Source organism: Sceloporus occidentalis, unplaced genomic scaffold (genome assembly GCF_023333645.1).
Source record: "Sceloporus occidentalis isolate IW3139 unplaced genomic scaffold, rSceOcc1.0.p SCAF_1, whole genome shotgun sequence".
NCBI classification, from domain to species: Eukaryota; Metazoa; Chordata; class Lepidosauria; order Squamata; family Phrynosomatidae; genus Sceloporus; species Sceloporus occidentalis.
This window is the reverse complement of record NW_028316981.1, coordinates 198732101-198749337: the sequence shown is the minus strand read 5'-3', so window position 1 is coordinate 198749337 and position 17237 is coordinate 198732101. Positions and strand designations below refer to the sequence as shown.

Below are 17237 nucleotides of genomic sequence, written 5' to 3'. Positions count from 1 at the left end.
GGGCCTCCCGCGATCGCCGCGATCGCGCCGATCGCGGGCGCTCTCCTCCCTCCTTCCCGGCCCCTATGGAGGCCCAAGCCTCCACAGAGGCCGGGAAAGGGAGTGGGGGCCGCCCGCGATCGCCGCGATCGCGCCGATCGCAGGTGCTCTCCTCCCTCCTTCCCGGCCCCTATGGAGGCCCAAGCCTCCACAGAGGCCGGGAAAGGGAGTGGGGGGCCGCCCGCGATCGCCGCGATCGCGCCGATCGCAGGCGCTCTCCTCCCTCCTTCCCGGCCCCTATCGAGGCCCAAGCCTTCACAGAGGCCGGGAAAGGGAGTGGGGGCCGCCCGCGATCGCGGTGATTGCGCCGATCGCGGGCGCTCTCCTCCCTCCTTCCCGGCCCCTACCAAGGCCGGGAAAGGGAGTGGGGGGCCGGGAGGAGGCTGCTTCCCACCGCGGTGATCGCCGCGATGAGGAGCAGCTCTTGCATCCTTCCCGGCCTGCGAGGAGGCCGAGGCTTCCTCCCAAGCCGGGGAGGAGGAGGAGGAGGAGGACAGGTTTTAAAATGTAGGACCTTTTAAAAAAAAGTCCTACATTTTTAAGCCTTGTCCTACATTTGTCCCGGTTCGGAGCTCCTCAGTTATGGCAACCCTAGAACCGCTGCTCTAACTCATAAGCAGCTGTGTAGTAGAGAAGAGTGTTTGTTACAAAGCTGTTTTTTAAAAAAGATAGAAAGGAAAAGGTCTTTAGAGGAAAATATATCTATTATTTTATTGTTATTTCATCTGAGTCTGGATAGCCAAAGCTGTAAGAGAAAAAGCAGTCCCCCCACATAAAGTGCTGCACAAGCTCTGCAGCAAGTGAGAATCTGTATTATGGATCCAAGATTTGTGCACATGTTGAGTACATTCACACGATGTGGCTTGCCAGGGATCTGCACATTTGGCGTGAACAAGCAGTGTGATGGTGATGGTGGGTACTCACTGTTGTTTGCACTGAGAGCAGTAACAAATCATGTAGCTCCCTAAAGGAGCTTATGGTATATTGTGTCAGCTTCTCTGTCCCTTCTCTGACTGTTTTCCTACCAATGAATTGGAAAAGGCAGACAGGGTTTGTTCTAGATTCTAAACAAGCTTTCTGTTTTTGTTTTGCTTTAGCTGTTCTCACTGGAAGTGGGATTTCTCAGTATGCATCAGCATGCTGCTCAATCTTGACAAACCAGCGTTCCTGCAGATCCCTGGCTTGCTGTGTTGTGCAAATGCACCTGTTGTGTGTGGTATTTCTGATTTGAAGCACCATAAGGCTAGTCGGCATAGTTTGTTCAGTTTTATATGTTTAGCAGACTGTGGGAGACCAAAAATAATGCGTAACACAAAAGTTAGGTAATTGACCATTTTGGTGTTATTTCTTGAAAACTGAACATTTGTGTAAGCACATGGCTAAATCTGAAGATGAACTGTATGACTGGGTCCTGGTGTGTCACATTATTAAGTGCTGTGAGCGATAATTAACAAAGTTTAGTGAAGTTGCCATGTTTTATACAGTATGCTATTTCATACTGAGCCTCCAAAGAAATATAAACAGAACTACCGTAGATTTAGATGGGCAGTGCCCAAAGATACTTACCATAGTAGTTCAGGAAAGGAAGCTTTGAGTACAGTGCCATCTCCCATATTTACGTTGCAAAGGAACTTTTGTTGAGTCCAGCATTTGAGGAAAGTGGCTGGGACAGAGAAAAAGGAAGAGAAGGGAAATGGTATTCACAGCTACGGGTGGAAGGAAGTGGATAGGTGCACAAGCAAAAATTCTATTTTTATTACTCTGGGAAAATTCTTTGAAGGGAACAGATGCAAATAATAATGTGTGTCCAACAAGTGGTATGTGAAATTTGCATTGTCTGCAAATCACTTGTTCCTGCCAAACATATCCTCCTCAAAGAAGATTTGGCTGCAACTTATTTGGGATCCATTGTACTGTGTCAAATGTCTCAATACATGTGTAGAGTGGGTATTTGCTTCAGGGTAATTGCATTGTATAAATTTCTTTATGTATTTTATGCACATTTTTGAGACTATTTGCATCTTTGTGCGCATTTCCCAGATTTTTTCATTCAGTAAGGGGTGTGGACTGTTTCAGCTGTATTTATTTTTCTGTGCACTTTTTCAAATGTTTGTGATTTTTTGTACAGCTTTTCTCATAAACATTACTATAAATTTCATAAACATTTCAAGGTCTGAATCATTCTGGTTAATATTTAGTCTTAGGAGGTGCAGACGTGGTTAGAAATAGAATAGAAATTGAATTCATTTTCAATAGAAATGGAAACTGGACAGAGTCCTCACCCACTCCTACTTTATTTATGTCATTTGCTGTATTTCTCCCAAGTGAGAAGCTCATCACTGCACATCAAGTGTTTAGGTTCCCATGCTGTCTACCTTCACCTCATTTTCTTACTGTTCTTGACTTTTTGGCAGTCACGTATAATATGCTGGTTGTGCACAGAAGAAATACATCATTTTTAAAGCCCTTCTCCTTTCTGACATTGTCACTACCGTCAGTTCAAAGGTGTCTCTGCACTGTAGAAATAATGCCCTTTGACACCACTTGAACCACCATGGTTCCAGTTTATAGAAACCTGGGATTTGTAGTTTTGTGAGGCACCAGCACTCTTTAGCAGAGAAGGCTAAAGCCTAGAATTACAAATCCCAAGATTCCATAGAATGAAGCTGTAGCACTTTAAATGATGTCAAATTTCATTGTTTATATAGTGTAAATGCACCCCTAGATTTGACTACATTTATGTGTTATGACAGCCGAGTGTGACTTGTTGAAATCTGGCTTGTTGTGGTGTTTTGTTAGCCAGAAAGCACTCTCTAAACCCATGATTTGTTGTTGACTTGCACATTTTGGTTTCCTTAAACCATGTTTTTTCCCTGACTCATTTTCCTATCCATTCACCTGAAACATGAATTGACAAAAGGAGCTGGAGAAAAATGAGCCAACAGGTAGAAAGTCAGGTAACAGGTTGTTTTGCAGTGTGTTGTGGAATGCATGGCTTAAACATGAAGCAGAGTAAAAAACCATAGCTGCAAAAAAAAAAAAAAACTGAGTTAGTATAATTAGTGTTAACTATGGATGGAAAAAATAGTCTCAATTATTCATCTATCCAACCAAAACTGGTTTCTTGACAGTTGATAAAACCCACCAAGAAGGATAATAGAGCAGTGAGACTTTTGTCTGCTTTTCTGTTATATTCAGATGTCTTTTCCTGTGCAGAATATTATGTCCTTTTCTGTACAGGAAAATCTTCCAGAACACCTCAAGACATTCAAATATGAAGAGAAAGCTGCATAAATAATGGATGGGAATGGTGTTTCCATAGTAGGAATAAAATATATTAATTATTTGTCCTTGCATGTGTATCCCTGCATGCTAACATAAAATCCCATGCACACTGCTGGCAATATATACATAAATACCTACAGTTGAGGAATACTTCATAGTCCAAAATATTGATCTGACATGATGTAATGGTGTGAGTGCTAGACTGACTCCAAGACACTAGAATTTGAATCTCTACTCGGCCATTGAAATCACTGGGTGACTTTGGGCAAGTCACACTGTCTCAGCCAAAGAAGAAGGCAATAGCAATCCTCTTGAACAAATCTTGCCAAACAAATGATCAGCTTATGATTGCCATAAATTTGAAATGACTTGAAAGTTATGAAAACAAAGCCATGATTAAGCTGGAGATTCATTTGTGAGATATGGGAGCTCACAAGAGAAGAAATCTGTTCCTATCTCCTAAACCAGATTACGAAATGGAATATTTATTATGTCTGTTCAAACCCATAGTCACCCCATCCCTTCTTGACAAAGAAAGTTTGTCCAGTGACTTTTTTTATTTGATTTTGTTTTTTGCCAGTACAAATTTATATAGTAGAAGAAAACCTCAATGAGACGTAGAGGGATTTTTTAAAAAATGTTGCATTGTCTGTGCTATGTGAGAGATAAAAATATGAACATAAAAACACAGTATGTAGCTCTTGGATTTCTTAATAGTCTTGCAGAATATATCTCTTTGATTCCCTAATAGGCGTGCACATTTTTGATTATCAATACTCTGGTTAAAAAATACAGTGGTTTCCCACCATTCCAGTAAAAGAGCTGTATGTCACTGGATGTCTCAGTAAACTATGGTCTTTGGGCTTATATTCTCCTCCATGTTGTTCCCTTTCAATCTGGCGACAAGGAAGAAATTGGAAACACTTGTATCTGTTTTGATTAACCACAAATTGTAGTTTACCTTGTCTGTGGTATATTGAAAGATACCAGCTTCATAACTCAAGGTTGAAAGTTAGCACATTTCAAACAAATCTTAGCTAAGATTAACCAGTTTATTGGGGATCCATAAAAGGACCATGAGTGCTTAATTTTAAAAAAGGAAATGAATCATGATCACTGAAGAGTAGGCTCAGTTTTTCTGCTGCTCATTCCTGTGATTTATTTCTCATCCAAACTGGACCAGTACTGTCCATTGTCAAAAGCATGGCTTTGTGAACTGGGATCTTCAGAGGCTATCATCCTATTTTTTGCTAATTGAGTTTGAGCTAAGCTCTTCCCAGGAAAGAAAGCCTCTTAGGGAATTACTTATTCAGTTCCCCTGGGTGCAAATGTGGTGGTTGTTACTGCAGCTTGTAATTCAGGCACAGGAGACCCTTAAGGAACATAATAACTTAAAAAATTCTCTCATGTTGAATCTTCGGAATAAAAAGTAACCCAACCAGTTGAGAGATTCAGTGTGCCTTTTACCAGGGTTTTTGTTTTTTGTTTGGAAAAATATATACTTAGTGAAATTGCCAAAGATGTTTAGGTACACAGCGCCTTGGCAGGTTCTCTGTCTATCGATGGAACAAGGTTTGAGGGTAAGAGAATAATTTATTTTATGTCAGAAATTGCATTTTTCCCCCTGAATGGTCTGAAGTATATGTGTGTATCTGTCTGTCTCTTTGTGTCATAGAAGTAATCTGACGGATGAAAACAAGCTGTTTTTTCCCACGGATTATATACTGCTTTTTGCATATGTGAATTTAGCTGGAAGATATAGCTATACTTGAAAGTCTACATTTTCTGTATATTTTTAAATTCAGAGAGAAGCAGTATGAGAATGAATAACTGAATTAAAGAATAATACATTAATTAGAATTTTTTTAAAAAAATGTTTAGCTGGAGCTTTTTTTTCTTTCTTCAAATTTTCAGACGCAGCTTTCCAGAGTTTGCATTTCTTCAACCCTGGTTATTTAAATTTGTATGTATGTACTGTATATTCTTTAGAAAAATATTCTGAGAAATGGAGGTTTGCCAAAGGCCTATACAGTGCAGGAGTGCAGTGCCAGCACATTTATGTGTAGAGAGGGGTTGTTGCACATTGCCGGAGGAGCCAAGCCACCCAGTGTCAAGGGGATAAAAAGCCATATATTGTATCCCCTTGATATGCTGGCAGGTGCTTGACTTTTGCCCTGTAGGAATAAATGACATGTTTTCACGTACATGGTAGAAAGTTACATGGTGCATGTGGGGACAATGAGAATTTTTTGCCATTGTGAATGAAGCCTGTTCTTCTCCATTTAACCACACACAAACACACACACACACACACACAAAGAGAGAGAGAGAGAGAGAGAGAGAGAGAATCATAGAACCACACACATGAACCATCCATTTGTGCACAGACAAACAAGTGGAAATGCTATTCATTCATAATACAGGTTGAGTAACCCTTATCCAAAATGCTTGGGACCAGAAGTGTTTGGAGTTTCTGTTTTTTGTTTTTGTTTTGTTTTGTTTGTTTTTTGAATACCTGTATTTCCATATACGTACATAACTAGATATCTTGCAAATGGGACCCAAGTCTAAACTCACAATTCATTTATGTTTCATATACAACTTCTACATGAAGGTACTTTATACAATATTTTAAAAATAATTTTATGCACAAAACAAAGTTTGTGTACATTTAGGCTTCCCATATCCCGCCTGGGGGCGGGACTTTCCCAATTTGGGGCGGGTCCACACGGTCCCGCCACGGTTTGGCCCCGCCCCCGGGACTCCCCCCCCCAGCGAGTCCTCCAGGCTTGGCTGGGGCTTGGAGGACGACTGTCTCCCAAGCCCTAGCCATGCCCTGGGGGCTCCTCCGCGATCGCGGAGTCCTCCAGGCTTGGCTGGGGCTTGGAGGATGGCTATCTCCCAAGCCCTAGCTATGCCCTGGAGGCTCCTCCGCGATCGCGGAGTCCTCCAGGCTTGGCTGGGGCTTGGAGGACGGCTATCTCCCAAGCCCTAGCCATGCCCTGGGGGCTCCTCCACGATCGCGGAGTCCTCCAGGCTTGGCTGGGGCTTGGAGGATGGCTGAAGCAAAGCCCCAAACCCCTGCCTGGCTGCCTCCGTCGCAGGGGGGGGATCCCGGGGGTGGGGGCAAAACGGCGACGGAGGCAGCCAGGCAGGGGTTTGGAGTTTCGCTTCAGCGAGGCCCCATTCCCTTGCCTGGCTTCCTCCGTTGGCGACGGAGGCAGCCAGGCAGAGGAAAGAGCCTTTCCTCTTTCTCCTCCTCCTCTTCTTCTGCCTCCTCTCCTCCTCCTTTTCTTCCTCCCCTTCTTCCTCCTTCTTCTTTCTCCTCCTCTTCCTCCCCTTCTTCTTCATCTTTTTCCTCCTCTTCTTCTTCCTCCTCTCCTCCTCCTCCTCCTCCTCCTCCTCTTCTTCCTCCCCTTCTTCCTCTTCCTTCTTCCTCCTTTTCCTCCTCTTCTTCATCTTCCTCCTCCTCCTCTTCTTCTCCATCTCTTCTTCTCCTCCTCCTCTTCTTCCCCTCTTCCTCCTCTTCTTCCTCCTCCTCTTCTTCTTCTCCTCTTCCTCCTCCTCTGCCTTTTCCACTCTTCCTCCTCTTCAATGCCCAAATGTGCTGTTTGGAATGGGGAAGGAAGGTTGGCCAGAAAGGGAAGTACGTTTCTGCCATCTGTCTAGGAACAATGCCAAAATGTCCTCCATTTTGATCATGCCTAACAAACATGCATTTATATTAACATTTTTTAAAAATAATCAATTTTTGCGTGTCCTCCATTTTTTAAAAAATGTGCCCTACATTTGAAAATTTTGTCCTACATTTGTCCCAGTTTGGAGGTCCAGAATTATGGCAACCCTATGTACATTGTGTCATCGGAAAGCAAAGGTGTCACCATCTCAGCCAACTATGGTTTTGGTTTTTGAAATATTCCAGAATTCCACATAAAGGAGACTAAACTTATATATTCATTCCCCTCTCAGCACACACACTCTTTATCCATTCTCACACACATGTAAACTCTTGTTCTATTTAGCTATCCGGACAGTCTCAATTTGGGATGTGAAGTGGACATAAGGTTCTTTGAGTTCATTTATTCCCTTCTTTACTTCCCAAGTAATTTCCAGATCATCTGACTTAATTTATGGTATCTCTTCATGCATGTTTTACTCACCAGTAAAGCCCACCCACCCTCCTTGACTCCTTTGCTTGTGAATCTGTGGAACAACAGCCTCCTCAGTCACCCTCTCTTGATATTTTGAGAGGACAGGAGGCATCCGAGCAGCTTGCTGTCAGCTTATTTCTATTCCCACCTCCTTTTCTTGGACAGAGTTTTAGCTGAGGCATGAAGAGGGGTGGACACTGAGTAGGAAACAAAGCATGAGATGGGCTGTGTCTCTTCAACCTTACTGTAGGTTGCCTTGGGCCATTTGTTGAGAGAAAGACAGGCTAAAACCTAAACGTGAACAAATAATGAAACATGGACTCACAGTCTCCCTGGCTGAAGGAGTCTTCTTTCCACTAACCACTCATGGTCTGAGCACTGAGGGTGTCTATGTGTGTTACATTCATCTGCTGTTTCATAGTGAGGCATCTCTTCCTTGTTTGGAGCAAGGGCTGCCCTTGCTCCCTTCTCATTTTCTGTGCCTGAGTGGAACCAGCAGTAGCAGAAAGGAAACTAGACCAGGGAGCTGCTGGCTGAATCAAGGATGCCTGTTAGGAAATATTGGTGGGGAAACTGTGGAATGTGCCACTTTAGTGTGGACATGGTACTTTGAATCCAGGGGCTTCTTTCTCCTAATGCTGTACTTTTCCCCAACTCCTCAATTCACCTGATGGTGTACTTCGTCTGATGATGCATTTGGCGTAATGATTCCCAGTTTTTGCTATTTCTAGTTCTGTACTGATGTTGGCAGAGACCCATGAGGCACCTCACTCTGATTTAATTAATGCTTTTGAACCTGATGAGACACATAGGTTTTTGGAATGGAGAGACTGGTGAGCCAGAGCAGATAGAGCTAGTAATCCTCCTGAACAAATCTCACCAAAATGGGAATATAGCATGGGGCAAAGGAGGAGACATTGCAGACCAGGTCCAAGGATATGAGGGATTGCATCTATCCAAGAGGGCAGATATGATTGGAACTATTGTTTGTTTTTCCTGTCATCTTGAGGGCCCCTACTAAGCAGAAAAATGAGGTATAACTTTAACAAATAAACTGTTTGTGACCATCCTGAGCAACTGTCAGTGGTTGGAAAACCACACTGGCTTTCTATGGTATCTTGAAATGTTGCACCAATTTCCTACTGTGCCTGAACATTTTAGCTCCTCACACACACACACACCAAGATGGCCCAATAGTGTGATATTTGTGGCTCCCTCTAGTCCTTTTTAGACCCAGGATTGGACATAAAAAAAAGATTCACCTGGAAGTACATTTCTGGTTCACCTCCTTGTTTTGTTTTGTTTTGAAACTCCTTGCCTGTGCCTGAAATGGCCCTAAGGTGCCAAAACTGTGGTAAAATTGTATTTTACAATTAATGAAAAAGGTGTTGGAGTATCCTTGGGATCCTGAAAATGACCCTGGGGCCACACTTTCCCCACTCTTCAACCACCATCTGCACAGAGGCATGCATTAATGTTAATTCATAGGAGTTTTCAGATAGTGTTTTGGTGTTGAGGAAATAAAGATGTAATCCAGACAGTAGGTTTCCATGATGTGCCCAACACCAGCAGGCCGCCAAGAAAAAAAAAAGGCTGTGGAGGTTTCTATACTGATCACTGTGAGTATCGGTTACACTTCCAAGAGTGTTTTCAGCACAAATGCCCAGTACTAGCAGGTATCATGTTTTTTGTTACACTGTTGTGTATCAAAGATGTATCAGAGGATATGGAACTGTAGTCTGGAGGGGGCGGGTAAAAGTGCTTTAAAAGACGTTTACTTCAGATTGCACATTATGGCAATATCTGGAATGATCCTTGGTTCCTTAAATTGTGTAGTGCATCTGCCTACTTCCAAACAAGATTATCTTGAGGCTAACTGGTTGGAAGATACATTGAAACAATGGTGCTACAGCAGAGGAATGCATTTCACATATCTAAGTACAAATAAAAATACAATAGAAACAATACCCTGATGCACCATATAAAAGAAATGAAAGAATGACAGATTTATTCAAGAAAGAACCAATTGAAAATGAACCTACAATTTTAAAAAGAGAAGTGGAAGCCTCTTGTTTAACCTTTTGTTTAAAAAACACCAAAGGATGGTACACAATCCTTTGAGGCAGTCTATTCATGCTGCCAATTTCTTTCTTTCAGTTAGGCTCAAAGGTGTTACAAGATCTCTCTTTGTGCTGATTCTACAGACTAACATGGCTATATCTTTGAGATCTTAAAGAAGTTCTTCCTAATGTTTAGGTGGAATCTCTTCTCTTATAATTCTTATATTTTGAATCCATTGATTCTTGTTCTGAACAGCAGAAAACAAACTTGCTCCATTTTCTACATGATGTCCCTTCAGATATTTAAAAACTTAACCTCTCATGCTTCTCTTCTCCATAGTAAATATACCTGCTCCATGCAGGTATACCTCAATTAACAAAGTAGATGTGTTGCTTATCATTACTTCTCTAACAGAAAATTTGACACCACAGGCAGAAATAACATGGAAAGAATAGGGATAGCTTCTTACACCACTGAAAAATAAGAGCAGTTCAGCGTGTTTCAGCAAAGATTTTATTCACATCTAACAATAAGCATGTATGAAATTAAACAACCAGATCAGGTGAGCCTTACCTAAATAAACAGAAATATTTTACTCAGAGCCAACAGACCATTCTTAAGTTCATGCTCAGACCATGATTATGTTAACCTTATAATCTCATTTTCTCCAACTCAGTAGAAATTTTTTAAAATGAAGATGAACAGTACTTCAGTATCTGAGCAAAAAATTGGTCTGGGAATTTCCAAGTATATGAAATATATTTCCAAGCATAACCCAAGGACATGAAACATATAAATGGGATCTTTAAAGCAGGTAAAACATATGGAAATGGAAATGCATATTTATGTGCCCGGAAAGTATGGTAGGGAGGCATTGTATCTCTCCAGGATGCGTTCATGCATCAGTCGTGAAATATATTAATAGTGGCTGGAAATAAATCCATTTAAAGTGCCATTGTATGCAATACAGGGCATGGATGCTGACCTTAAATTTCTAGTTACTGTTACTGATCAGTGAAGTAAATGGAACATTCTCAAACAGTAAGAATTCAAAAAAGAGGCCATAAAATAATGGAGAGAAGATAGACATTAAGCAAAATATTAAAAAGTAAAATCTGGGTTGTTGAATCCAGTTATCCAAATCCATGACTGAGACTACTTAACATTGCTAATGAAGATCTTTTGAAATTACTTTATTGTACCTAAGATAGGTGATCTGTAGATTTATATCAATTCAAACCCACTTGTGAACAAAGCCACCTTGTGCATTGGAATTAATTTTGCTATTTTTATTTTTCGTACCCAGTTTGTACTGGAGTTTTTACATCAATATGAATTTAAAACTACATGCCACAGCTTGAATGTACCACATTTATCATTGTTTCTACAGACTGGGACAGTGCTCATTGAGTTTCTGCCACTGTTTTTATACAGGCTGATGTTGAGGTGGAGTGGTGGCCTCATGTCCCAATCCCACCCCCACACCACACTTTCAGCCGCATGGTGGGTGGCATTACAATGCTCCTCTGGCACAGCATTCAGATGCCGCATGCCAAAAGGAGTGCTGGAAAGTGCCACCACGGCAGCAATGGCAGCTTTTTGCCGCCTCCAAAAGGAGCGGCTTTTTGACGCTTCTTTCGGAGCCAGCAAAATACTGGATTGGGGCCACAGCATGCGGTTGCTGCAGCCCCGATCCGGCGCACAAAGGGGTCCTTCTGTTTAGGCCCTATGTCTTCTTTCATTTAGCATTCTTGATTGAAGGCATGCTCTTTATATTTGAATGGCAATGTGCAATTTGTTTACACTCAAATTTTGCTTTTGCATATTTGGTTTATTGTGTATGCTTGGTTTATTGTGTATATATTGTGTTATTGATAAGCCATAAATTACAAGAAACTCTCTGGGAAACTTTTTCTATTGACGGAAAATATGCTCTGTATGACTTTATGTGTTATAAATATATTCTTGCATTGTGGAATAGTTTATTTCATGTGGTATTTGACCAATTGTTAAAAGCTCACAAGTACACCATAAAATAATTAATTGAATTCATATTAGTCCAGAATAATCAAAAGGGTAATACTCTAGAGAGATTATTCCTGTGATAGTAGAGCATTGAAACTGGATATCTTTTTTCTTTGACTGCTAGTTTGTTTTGTTTTGTTTTAGACTCGATGGCCTCAGAGGAGCACAAAGGCAAACCGGTTTTGCCAAGAAAACCCTGTAATAGGTTCACCTTAGGTCACCATAAGTCACAAACAACTTGAAGGCACACAACAACAACAGATAGTTAGAGAGCCAATGTGATGTGGTGATTTGAGCATTCGACTCCGAGCGTTTGACTGCTCAGCCATGGAAACCTATTGGGTGACCTTGGGTAAATCACATTCTCTCAGCCTCAGGGGAAAGCGAAGGGAACCCCACACTGAACAAATCTTGCAAAGAAAACTCTGTGATAGTTCACCTTAGGGTCACCATAAGTCAGAAATGACTTGAAGGCACACAGTAACACATAGCTGCTGTTACACACTGTGAGGAGCACTGATTCTATTACATAGCTTAATTTATTTTAAAACAGGAAAATGGATGGATTCTTTTGACTGTCACATACTGTATATACTCGACTATAAGTCGACCTCATGTATAAGTCGAGGTCAGGTTTTGGAGGCAAAATTGTGGATTTTGATATGACCCTTGGATAAGTCGAGGGTAAAACTTATGGGCATGTAACAATGATGAAACAAAGGAAAACAATGTCAAAGAATTGCAAAATGATGGCAGGCATAACTGGTTTAACTCATACTAAAGGCTGGATGGAAGAGAGAGTAGAGGAAGGTCAGTGCTTCTAAAACAGATTGCACTCTTGCCTTATACCAGGGAATCATTCCCTTTTTAATAAGAGTTAAAAGTATAATATTTACATTTGACCCATAGATAAGTCGGCCTGGGATTTTTGGGTCAATTTTTTCACTAGAATTTCTAGACTTATACATGAGTATGTACAGTATATAGGCAAGATTAGTATCCAGCTAACTGGTGTGCAAGTGTCACACCCACACTTACACCCAGGTCCTGTGCAATATTGGTGAAATGGAGGTAGACTGCAGTTTTGCTGCAGTTTTGTGATAGCTTTCTCATAGAAACATATTTTAAAGGATTAAGTTAAGACCCCTGCCACAGATACTTAACTGTACATTTGAAGAATATAATGGAAATCTAGACATATCCTAAGCAAAGTCTAAGGTAGTAATCCTATGCATAGTTTCCTAAACTAGAGCATTGTTATTGTTGCTGTTGTTGTTTTTTTACTTATGGTGTTCCTAAGGCAAACCTATTGTAGGGTGTTTTTTTGGCAAGTTTGTTCAGAGGGAGGTGTCATTGCCATCATCTGAGGCTGAGAGAGTGTAACTTCCCCAAGGAGTAAGCCCCAGTAAACACAGCAGAGCTTCTTAATAAACATGTACAGACTTGTGTACACTTAGGTGTGTGTGGCATCCCCTTTTAAAACTAAACCAAGTTGCATTGTAAGGAACGAGGGAAAAAATTTAGAGACAGTTTGGCACACTACTATCTTCTTGCATATTCAAAAGTTTAGCCTCCTCTGATAAAATAAACACATTGAGCTTCTGGGACCAGAAACATTTGTTTTTGTTTAAGAGATCACATTATAGCATACTGTTTTACAGCATTCTTTGTGGTTCTTTATACTTTGAGTAAACCAAGCAAAGAAAACCTAACATGGCAATGGAGTTTATTAAAATACAGCTCCCATCTGATAAAAGTTTCACTTAAGAATTATTTAGCTGACTTGGCATGTGAGTTTTTCTTTTTCTTTTTCAAAAATGGTGGTGAGGGCATCTCCTTGTAGTGAGACTTTTAATAGTTTTGCTTAACCCTATAAAATGAAGTGTAATGCAACTGTGAATAAAATATGTGTTGAAGTGCCAGACTAAGGCTTCTCTTGATTAGATACGATGAATGGCACTTTTCTGTTCTTGGTCTGACTTTCCAACAATATAGTGGGGGTACTAAATAATATAGCTTCTGAGAAATCATCAGTTGGTTTCTACAGATTCTTTTTTCTGAAACAGCTGACTTAGTCGTGATCTTTTCCTAATTCCATTTAAGGCACATCCTCCCTTCAAACTGGAGGGGGAAAGCGTGCAAGATGTCAGTAGCTGCTCTAATCAGTCCGTAAGCAATTTAAGCATATTAATGTCTAGTCTGTGCATCCAACACCCACACATAAAGAATTACCAAATTGCAGGGTCTATGATTTTTTGCTCTTTTGCTGTCCCCTTGACCTTTATCTTTAATTTAATGGAGAATTTGCAAAGGATGGTCAGATTCCATGTTAGCTGAACATTTAATATAGAATCTCTAATATTCCTCCTTAGGTATATTTCTAAACAGTAAAACTAAGTACAGTTGGCCCTCCGCATCCACAGATATTTTATACACGGATTCAAGTATCTACAGATTGAAAATATTCCAAAAAAAAAGTATAAATTCCAAATAGCAAACCATGATTTTCCACTGTACATAAGGGACACCATTTTGCTATGCCATTATATTTAATGGGACTTGAGCATTCATGGATTTTGTTATCCACGGGGGATCCTGGAACCAAACCACTGTACATCACTTTAGTGTGATTATCAGAGAACAAATAGATTTTCCCTTTACTTCATTGCTCAGTAACCAGAAATTAAAGGCCAGCATGGACTGTAAAAGCTCATTTTCTGTTTCTGTTTGTAACAACGTTTTGGAAGACCATTGTATACAATTAACAAATTGACCAGACTTTTATAGAGATGGAGTCAGCAACTATAGCCACCAAGGTATAGTAGAATGCCAGCTCCTGTCATACCTGACCATTGACTGTATGCTACACTCTGCAAATTTCCAGGAAAGAAAGAAACATGAGCACAAATGCAGCACTCTTCCTTGTCACTTTGGGAAAATGAAGCCTGGTCCCCACATTAGGTAACTATAGAAGCACTGTGCTAGTATAGACTGCTGTGAGTGATAGCCTTTCAAAATCTGTAAGAAACAACTGTTTGTAGAGACTGTCTAATACCAGACCAAATGGTTTATCTGTCTTGCCAGTTGTTGGCTGCATAGTCTCTCTGGGTTTTGGGTCAGTGACTCTGCCACCACCCTTTTAACTTACAGGTGGACAAAGTGTGACCCATTGACTGCATGTGGTTTCAGTCTTTCATGGAACCCACCTGTGCCAAAATAGAAAACAAAATTAAAGGGGTCATGTTTTTCTAATCCTGGGGGCTGCCAGGATTGCTTCAGCCAGGTTGGGAGGTCTCACTCTCCACCTACCTTCCAAAAACCCCTTCCCCCAAATAAAAAGTGGAAATGTACATCAGGCCACTTCATTATCTAAATGTTTGTGATTTTTGGGATGTTTTTCACAGTTCCTGGGTCTGAGGCTGCCCACCTGACAAATTAGTCCACCCCTGTATTAACTGGAAATGGTAACTGTCAAACATGAGCTTGTCTGTATGTAAACTATGACTGCATCTGCACTGCAGAATTAATAAAGTCTGACACCACTTTAACTGTCATAACTCCATCTTATGGAGTCCTGGGGTTTGTAGTTTGTTTTAGCACCAGAGAATGATAAATAGTTCACAAAAGTACAATTCCCAGAATTCTGTTGCATGAGCCACAGTTAAAATGATGTCAAACTGCATTAATTCTGTAGTGCAGAAGCAGCCTTTGTGACATACTATTGAACTATGGCTCCTACTAATAGACTTGAACTGTGAACAATAGAGGGGCTCCAAGCCATTTGCGCACCTGCTTGAATGCTGCTGTTTGGAAATAACATATCAAAGGCTGTATCTACACTAAAGGAATAACCCAGTTTGACACCACTTGAACTGTCATGGCCCAAAGCTATAGAATTCTGGGAATTGCACTTTTGTGAGACATTTAGCCTTCTCTGTTAGATAGCTTGGTGCCCCCCAAAAATTAAAATTCCCAGAATTCTATAACTTTAAGCCATGATAGTTAAAGTGGTGTGAACTTGGATTATTTCTGCACTGCTGATGTAGCCATAGAAAAACAGAGAGAAGACCAGGCTAAACTAATATCCTTATTTTGCTAGTTTCATATATGTGGGAACGGATATTCCTTTTTTCATGAAATGTAAAATGTAGGAGAACCTTGACCACCCAGTCCTGTTTAGTGTACAAACTGGCACTCAGGGCACAAGGCAACCTTGTAAATAGTTCTTATACTTATACACTTAAAGTTTCCAAAGCCCAAGAGTGGCTGAGAGAATGAACATTCTGGGAATTTGTAAATAGATCTGATACTTTGTGGGATATGTTTCTTATGCGTAGATTTTACTTTCACTTAAACAAAAGAAGTGATTGCATGTTTAACGAATAATGTCTATTTAAAGAGGAGTCTTATTATTTGGATAATGGTCTCTATAGCATATTTGTAACTGGAGATGCTAGCTCTCTGAACAGGGGCCTTTATTTATGCAAGTGTCTTTTTCAGATACAGTGGAAACAGGCTGATAAACAGGGCAGAATATCTGATAACCTCTTTTTCTCCACCCCAAAAATGATTTTCCTTCTGCAGCTCTACAGTAGAGACTGTGTTCTTCAATCTACTCTATAATTGCATTAGCATGTAAATGTCTTGATGGCCTGGTTTCCTGTCCTATTAAACCGACTTCAAGCACGTTAGGCCGTTCACAATTGTCAGCAACATTTATTATCCTTTTTTGAAACTGTATTAGACTGGATAGTTTTGCCCCTGTAAAATAAATCAAGGAGTTAAAACTTGTATATTACTTCTGCTGAAAATGAGCAGCACAGTGGATGCTGGAAATAAAGCTAAGTCTTTTGTTCTCTTCTGAAATGTATTTATAGTGCAGGGATTTCACATAATTGGTTTTGCTAGATATAAATTATTGGAACACACTGTATTTCATCTAGTTAAGAGCTAAACTTTCCTCAGAAACAGAATACTTGCATGAGCATGTAGGGTGAATAAGAGAGCCTTTATTTTTAACCAGTTTAACAAATTATTGAACTGTACTATCTCAAATACAGACTTATTCATTTATATTACATTATGAATCCCAGCATATGCCTAAAAGGCACACTGTTTAGAACTGAGTCTGTCATCCTAGAAGGTACAGAGGACTGTAGTTCTGTGAAGTTGGGGAACATTCTAGAGTATCTTAGAGAGTTCTCAGCTGTTTTTCAAATTACAGTTGTCAGGGTTCTTTTACAGACGCCATGAAACTTAAACTACCATGTAGATAATGTTCTTCAGGCAGCCTCTCACAAGAAAGACCCTTTGTGCCAGATGCCCAAATGTAAAATCTATACCTTCTCAGATCTATATATGTTATAAATCAGTGCTCTCTTCTTTTAAAAAAGTCAGGGTGGTGGTATAGCAGTTAGAAACTGGACTAGAAGATGGAAGATTCAGGTTCCTACTAATACATTAAATTCACAAGTGATTTTGAGCCAATCACTCTCTCGCAATCTGGTCTACATCACAGGGTTGCTCTGAGGATAAAATGGGGTGGACGAGAGCAAATTTGAGGAAAGGTAGGATATAAATGTAACTAATAAATTACATAAGTAAAAGCAGTGACTAATATTTTCCTAGTTACAATGCTCAGATTATTTTAAAGAGGCAACTAAAAATTTATGGAAA

The 17237-nt window shown here is 40.4% G+C and overlaps 1 protein-coding gene across 5 annotated transcripts in view; it reads left to right on the top strand.

Moving 5' to 3' along the window:
- Positions 1-17237, top strand: part of PALM2AKAP2 (PALM2 and AKAP2 fusion) — a 320690-nt gene that overhangs the window by 245823 nt on the left and 57630 nt on the right. The window contains exon 1 of one of the 5 annotated variants that reach the window (XM_089488589.1): positions 4698-4904. The exons of the other annotated variants lie outside the window; for them this stretch is intronic. Within the exon in view, the coding sequence (XP_089344715.1) occupies positions 4845-4904 (60 nt within the window). The 5' untranslated portion in view covers positions 4698-4844. Of the gene's footprint in view, positions 1-4697; positions 4905-17237 lie in introns of those variants that run through there. 5 annotated transcript variants of the gene reach the window in all.